Source organism: Triticum aestivum, chromosome 1D, assembly GCF_018294505.1.
Source record: "Triticum aestivum cultivar Chinese Spring chromosome 1D, IWGSC CS RefSeq v2.1, whole genome shotgun sequence".
Taxonomy (NCBI): Eukaryota; Viridiplantae; Streptophyta; class Magnoliopsida; order Poales; family Poaceae; genus Triticum; species Triticum aestivum.
The window spans coordinates 414,158,055-414,165,857 of NC_057796.1; the positions used below are offsets into that span (position 1 = coordinate 414,158,055).

Genomic DNA, 7,803 nt, shown 5'->3' on the forward strand with positions numbered 1-7,803 from the left:
TCTTGAGAAAAGACAATTACGTTTTATTTTAAAATATTTACAGTGATATACATCTTAATAAATCAATTATCTTGTGGTAGGAATATGCACGCGCGCCAACACGCTCATAACTTTAATCAAAGATTATGTTCAAATAATTAATGTTTAGCACGCTCGGGCACCGGATCGATAGCAGCCTGAGGGTTTGCCGCCAGACCCTCTCGGCTACGAATCCCATCGTCACCATTATTAGATTATCATAGTATAATAGGCGAGCCAAGCGTGCACGCACCAACATGCATTTAAATTCATCTGGGAGTACTATTACTCATATTCGTGCATCTTAGACCTACCATACCTCACCTGGTCAACGCGCTTACACCTGATGACCTTACATCACATTCCATCGTGCAGCCATTTCTCTCTGTAACTTCCTTGGATACTATCAAATTTCTCTCTAGTGCTAACTTCTAGCTCCGATCTTTCCAGTTTTTTTTTTTTTTTGCGGAATCCGATCTTTCCAGTTAGCTAGCTAGTCGATCGACATTTAATCCATGGGGGCTAAAGTTCTTATGCTGATCACCGTGGCCATGGCCATGCTCGGGATGGTGCTCGGCGCCAGTCACACAGTGGGCGCGCCGGCCGGATCATGGGTCCTGCAAACCAACTACACCCTCTGGGCTTCGAGAACTAGGTTCACCACCGGCGATGAGCTCCAGTTTCAGTACTCCACCACCATGCACAATGTGGTGGAGGTGAGAAAGGCTGGGTACGACTCCTGCAACAGCTCCAACCCCATCGCGACGTTCCTGACCGGCAACGATGTCGTCCCACTTGCAGCCATTGGGACGCGGTACTTCATCTGCGGCGTTCCAGGGCATTGCGTCGCCGGTATGAAGGTTCAAGTCAACGTGAAGTCGAAGGCAGTGCGGACAGTACAACGGTGCCGAGGGACGGGGAAGCGGCTCCGGTGCCGGTCCGAGACTGTATTAAGCTCGGCCACAACAGCTGGCATTGATCAGTCTGTGGTGGCGCGGTTAGGTCTGGCCATTGTCGCGGCTGGTCTCGTGTTGTTCTTTTAGTGACCGGCGATTATGGTGTTTTTTTCTTCTTGACGCGCCGTGCATGCTTATTTGTGTATTATAAATAAGTTCTTTTGTTAAATGTAATTTCTTCCATTATAATTGAATTTAACTTATCTTCTTGCCAAACCGAACTATAATCATGGAAAAATGTAAAGGGCAGTGTGAGGTGTCCGTCGGCCGGCCCAAATTTCGGTCGACTGCGTACTAGTCGTTAGATGCAAGCTGCGTGGGCCGTCTGATTTGGTTGCTCATCTCCTTCCTCCCCACACCTTGCGCAGTCTCGCCCAACATCCTTCCCCTCGCGCAGCTTGCCAGTGCCCCCCTGGGCAACATCACACCTCCTGTCGCCTCGGTCCCTAGCACCGCGCCACGCCGGCGAGATGCAGTATCAATGGCTTCTGCCGTGCTGATGCTCGCAAGTGACACTCACACTAGTTCCAGCAAAAACTCTTTCTCGTTCCAGCATTTGCATGCGCTGGCTGTAACATCTCGTTGGCAAGCCAGTGCTCACCGTCGCTGATTCCAGCATCTATAGTCTCTGGTTCCAGCAAAAGGACTTCGCCTGTGGCCCGTCGGTTCCAGCAAAAATGCGCAGCTCGCAGTCACCACCATCATAGCTACTTTGATGACTGCTTGCAACTTTTTTGCCGACGGGTCCCAGCACCTCGCCACGCTGCAAGAAGCACGCGGCCATTCGGCGCCGGTCGGTGCCGTCGTAGCTCCCGGGAAACATGGTTGCACGGTCGTTGAGGTTTTGCAGCTATTCTCCTGCCCTATTCTAGCATCCACACATGTCAATTCCGGCAAAAAAGATGACCGGATGCGGCATCTATTGCCGTCGGGTTCCCGGGATGCACCACGGCTGGTTCCAGTGTCCTCACCAACTAGTTCCAGCAAAAACAATGGCCGAATGTAGCATCATGGTGTCCCCTTGTAGCTTTTCTCTTCGGCTAGCGTAGCTTTCCTCCGTCGTTTTTCTTTCAAGATGACAGATTTATGATTTTATCTTAACAGCTATAAAGGGCATTTACTTTTACGTTGTCCTATTAGAGAAAAGGGCTAAGAGATGAGTAACAAAAAGGATAATATTTAGTATAATTTTTTTTCATTTAGCTTTGAATTGTCATTTACCACGCAAATGTTATAACCAGTCCAGGGCGGACCTTGTGAGCCTGCTTCAAATTATTCTCTTATGAGAGTTTTCCTCTATATTTAAGGTGTACTTAGTGGTAGTGTTTGGACGTAAGTACCAGGTTCAAGCCAATGTGCCCAAGGTATAGTTTCCCACTCAGGACCGCAGAGATTACCCCTTGATATTTGGGTGCACTGCAAAATGGTGTCGTTTTATTGTGTGAAATGGAACAGGGGAACTCATACTAAATAAAAGAAACAAGAGCATCTCGAGGAGAAATGGTAGTGATAAAAAATTCTCCCTCCGATCTATAATAAGTGTCGTGATTTAGGTCAAATGTATAGTACGTACATGACAACTAATTATTAGTGGAATTACCTTTCACTACCAAAAACTAGGACCAACTATAAATCCTCTTTGCCAAATATGATTTTAGGTATATGACCACGGCGAGGCGCCCTACCCTGCAGACTATGCAACTTTTGAATTTGGTCAACACAACATATTATCAATAGTGAATTTCCGTGAATTTTCACAGTGGCATACATCTTAATTAGTATTTTAGAAGAACATTAATTAATTATATAATTAATTGATGTGCAGATGTAGTACATGTGCGCATCAACACGTTCGGAATGTTTAACAAGAGAATATGTTGGATTAATTTATGTTTAGTACGCCCGTGCGGGCATCCGGATAGGACAAGGTCTACTGATGATTTCCTAACTAATTGTTTGGACATGGTCTGCTGACAATTTCGTTACTAATCGTTTTCTCCCCAGACCCGGTCTATTCACGGCTACCTATCTCATCTTCTCCATTCTTAGTTTTCTACTAGCTTAGCCCGCGCGGCGGCACGCCACGCCCCCGTCGATACCGTACATGTATATTGTGTTATTTTCACTCATGTGATGAAAAATAAGGTCTTTATGTGTGTAAACTTGCCGTTATAACTCGGTAGTCACAAGAAAACAGACTATGCACATGAACGATTTCAAAAGGACACATCTATTATCATCAGAAGTGCTACATCTTGCAAGATGCAAAGTACATCCCCTCACCCCGCGAGTTCAGTGGGTCGCCGTCTTTACGCTAGCTTATTCAGGGTGACGTTGACATGGTATCCTCTGGACATAATTTTGATCCATTGCCGAAAGTGTGTGATATGGATGTAAGCTGGTTCTGATAGTAGGTCGTCCTTGGGGCAATTGGTGTAGACCAATTGGAAATTAATCCAATTCCTGAATCAAGTTAGATATAGAATCGACGGCTTTGAGGATCAGATATCTCATCTTGAGGAATATATGTGGAAGTGTATCTTTGTTTAAATTTCTTTGGAGAGTTTTTAATATTAGGTTTAAAAGAACAAAGTTTGTCCCCAGCTATGTAAGGCCCTCTTTAATGTGGCAATATTCTGCTTGTCACATCGATATCACTGTCAGTATTGTCATCAGTCATCACGATCCAGATGTTAAAACTCAAAACCAAGGATGAATGTGGAAGAATATATTTTTCTTAAAAAGATCAAGGTATTCGATCTTAAATACTTGTTCCTGATTGTCAAGTTGATGGAGATGAATATTGTATGGCAAACAAAATAGGCCGCAAAGCAAGATACAGTGCCGACATAACTGAAACAAATGATAAAACTGACTGATGGTAGAGATCTACACACAAACAAACCAGGAGGCCCAGGAATAATTACCAGAAAGCTTGACAACAAATACATAAGCAGGAGCCATTTTGATTGATCCTTGTGTATATGTGTGCGATTAAATCCATTATTTTGTGATTATCTTATTTTTGTAGAATCAAATGGAAAAATAAATATAATGATGTATTTGATACTCCTAAACACAATTCAGTTTTTGGAAAAAAGGAACTTCGCCAAGGCCCCAAAATAATTTAAATTGGCAAATGATTATGCACATGTTGCACAAAATCTCGCAAACATCTATTTTGATCATTGCTCCATTTTTTATAAGGACAAATGTATTTGGCAACCCTGTGACAGTTTGCAAAACTGCCGCACCAGCTGGGAGACGTCGGATCACGATCACGTGATTGAAGCGGTATGCAGAAAAAAAAACACCAAACAGATCGAACCCCACCCTCACGAGAAAACCAATTTTGCTTCCCTCTCTCCCCCGACCTCGCTCCGATCCCCATCCCAGCCGCCGGCGAGCTCGCGCGCCACCATGGTCGCTCGCCCACTAGCGCGCCACCACCGACGGAGACTCCTATTTCCGCCTCCCCGCGCCGCCCACACTCCCCCCTCCCCCTACCCACACCAGGCATTGTGCGCCGCCCCCTCTACCTCCTGCATGCCGCCGCGAGCCAACCACGCGCCGGCAACTAGCCAGCCGAGGCGGACTCTGTCCGGTGGCCGTCGTGGACTGGCCCATGGATAGAATGGGCGCGGCGGGCGGTGTTGCTCCTGTTGCTAGTGGTGGTCACCGTGCCGGCAAGGCTCTGCCAAACTGATTCGGTGTGTGGTCAGTCAGTCCCCTCGGCCATCTGAAAGCTCTGTTTCATCTAACATTTCTCCACACTGCTCACCTTGTTCTGTATGGATTATGTTTACCTGTGGGAGTTGTGAACATTATGAACTACTTATCCAAGCAGTATTGATTTGTTAGATCTGAAACTTACCAAGTTAGCTGATCTGTACAATTGCCTACCTATTCTACTACCATGTTTGGCGAGAATGACAGTGAAAGCGTAATCCTGGTCAAGATATCTGATTGCTTCGACACAGAGATTTATCCTCAGCTTAAGGACATCATCAAGGTGAGCCAAATTGATTACATTTCATAAGCTAAACATTTTCAGTGCCTCAGACAAGTTTCTGGTAAGTAATTAGTTATGCAGAGTGTTATTAATTAGGAAATGGAGAAGATCAAGCGAATCCCGGTGGACAACTACGTGCCCTACACAGAGAGGCTGAAAATGCTGCGGACATTTGTGAACCCCAAGACCTGCAGCTTAGTGCAGCCGACGGGAGGCTTGTGCAGACCTACAACCAGAAGTCAGTGTTGTCTATACCCCAGCACAAATTCTACAAGCTATACTGACCATTCATGCTTCCTTACATCTCCATCAACATGCCGAAATTCATATATTTCCTGACGCACCCTAATCCTGATTGAAACATGTGCATATGTCTACTTATTGTGATGTAGGGATTGAACTACTTTGGGATTGATATCGACGTGCACAGGTTCAACTACATATCGTGAAAGGGCTTCGAGACCTTCCGAGAGCAGCACACACATGGCGCCATTGATCTTGATCTAACCATTCAGGTACTTAAGTTTCCTTCTGTTCTTGGCCTTGGGACCACTTGGCATGAGGAGTATTTTGTTCAGAGGAAGTCTAATGTCTGAACCTTATGCATCTCGGTAACTTACACTATGTTAGCTTGGTCACTTCTAGCGTGTCAGCATGACAACACTCACTTTGCTAACCTGTTTAACTCATTTTATTTTTCAGCATAGTAACTTCAACTGTTTCTACCTGATAATTCATATTGATTTAGCTTGATAAATTATATCATGCCAGCATTTTAACTCGAACCACTTTGAATACTTGTTTTTTTACTTTAACCGGATAACTTAAGCAACTTGAGCTGATAAGTTAAGTTATAAACTTATAATATGTCAGCCTGATAACTTGTGATGTATCAAAATGTTTAACTCTAACTGGTTTCAACACTTATGTTTTACTTCGACTTGATGACTTATGCAGCTTGAACATGATAATTTATAGTATGTCGGCCTGAAATAAATTCTAGTGGGCCAGCATGATAAGAACCACTTTGTTAGCCTATTTAACTCATTCTATTTTTTCAACATGGTAACTTGAACAATTTCTAACTGATAGTTCACATTGTTTTAGCCTGATAAATTATACCGTGTCAGCATATTTTCGATCTGCTTTCAACATTTTTTTACTTTCAAACCGATTAATTATGCAAATTGAGCCTGATAAATTATACCGTATCAGCATATTTAATTCGGACTGCTTTACTTTCAACCCGATTAATTATGCAAACTGAGCCTGATAACTTAATATGCCAGCTTGATAACTATGAAGTGTCACCACATTTCACACTTGTCAGCATGTTTAACTCATTCTATTTTTTGCATGGTAACTTCATTTTTAGCATGATAATTTATGATGTGTTAGCACAATAACTTGTATTTGTTTCGGCCGATAATTTGTATTGTTTCAACCAGATAAACCACATTTCTCTTTATCTTATCAGACGACGGGGAGCCTCATGAATATGGGCTTCTCCAGCTGCCGGATGGCCATCCCCCAATGTTCCTTCGTGCTCGTCGTAGTCACCCACTCCGAGTCACTCAACCTCAGGGCAGCCATCGGCGCCACCAAGCTCGCCAGCACGCTCGTCTAGCTCGACGGCGCCATGGTGCTCACCTTCTACATAGGTGTGGCCTTCAGCTTCCTCCAGGCTGCTGTCGTCGGCCTCGGCGTGTAGCGCAGCCTCGCCGGCTGGATCATCTCCAGCAGGTTCCAGATCCTCACTTTTCTCTACTCCATAAGAAACCAACCAACCATCGTGCTTCTGAATTGCTGCTACAGTATGCACAACATGGCTTGCCACTGATCGGCTTTGATTGATTTTACCTAAATTTAGGGTGTGGTCGTGTCCGGCATGTCCTTCGTGATGCTAACATGGTGCATCGACCGAGGACCTAGCCTGGTCAATGGGAAACTCTGACCGCACTAACCAGGTCAGCTACATCATGCTTGTGCTGAGATTCATCAATCCATGTAGTTGTACATTGGTGGAGTTAGTGAATCAAAAACTTATGGAATCGACCCGTAGATAACTCATTCCACCCTAGTGATTATCAAAGAACTTATTGCAAGGAGTTTTTCTAAATGATGGCCTGAGGGGCTGCTAAGTTACCTGGGCCTGTAACTTTTGACCGGGTGATGGAACATACCCCGGTAATTCCCGCGAAAATAGCATGGTAATTTCGCACTGCATGGCTGGTAAGTTAAAATACCCTGTGCCCTGTTAACTTCAACTCGGGGAAAAAATATTTGAAACATACACCGATAACTCCTTCCTAAATAGCATTGTAATTTAACACACCACAGACATGATAACTTCAGTGTCTAGTGCATGGGGAGAAGATTGGGAAACCTTTTTTTGCCTCCCGTACCTTCAGTGTAAACAACATGATAATTTACGTAATGCAGGCATGATAACTTAGGTATAAAAAACACGGTAAGTTTGACACCCGGTGGAGCAATGTTGTTGAAAAACATACCCCTGTAACTGATGTGTAAATAGCATGGTAATATAGGCATCGTAGGCGTGATAACTTAAGTTCAGAACATCGCGGTAACTTTGTCCAAAGGGGAAAAAGTTATTGAAAACCATACCCCGGTAATTTATGTGAAAATAGTACGGCAATATACGAACCACATATCTGACAATTTAGTACAAACATCACGGTAAACTTAACCAGGGAGAAAAAGTTATTGAAAAGATAGCCCCCGATAAGTTCTATCTAAATAGTATGATAGTATACAAACTTCATATCTCATAACTTAAGTACAAACAACGTGATA

At 44.0% G+C, this 7,803-nt stretch overlaps 1 protein-coding gene across 1 annotated transcript; it reads left to right on the forward strand.

Moving 5' to 3' along the window:
- Positions 1–569: 569 nt before the first annotated feature.
- On the forward strand, positions 570–2,749 carry LOC123172034 (uncharacterized). The gene is made up of 4 exons (XM_044589075.1): positions 570–1,020; positions 2,178–2,230; positions 2,282–2,338; positions 2,633–2,749. Exons 1-4 carry the CDS (start codon positions 570–572, stop codon positions 2,747–2,749), a joined length of 678 nt encoding a protein of 225 aa, XP_044445010.1.
- Positions 2,750–7,803: the final 5,054 nt, after the last annotated feature.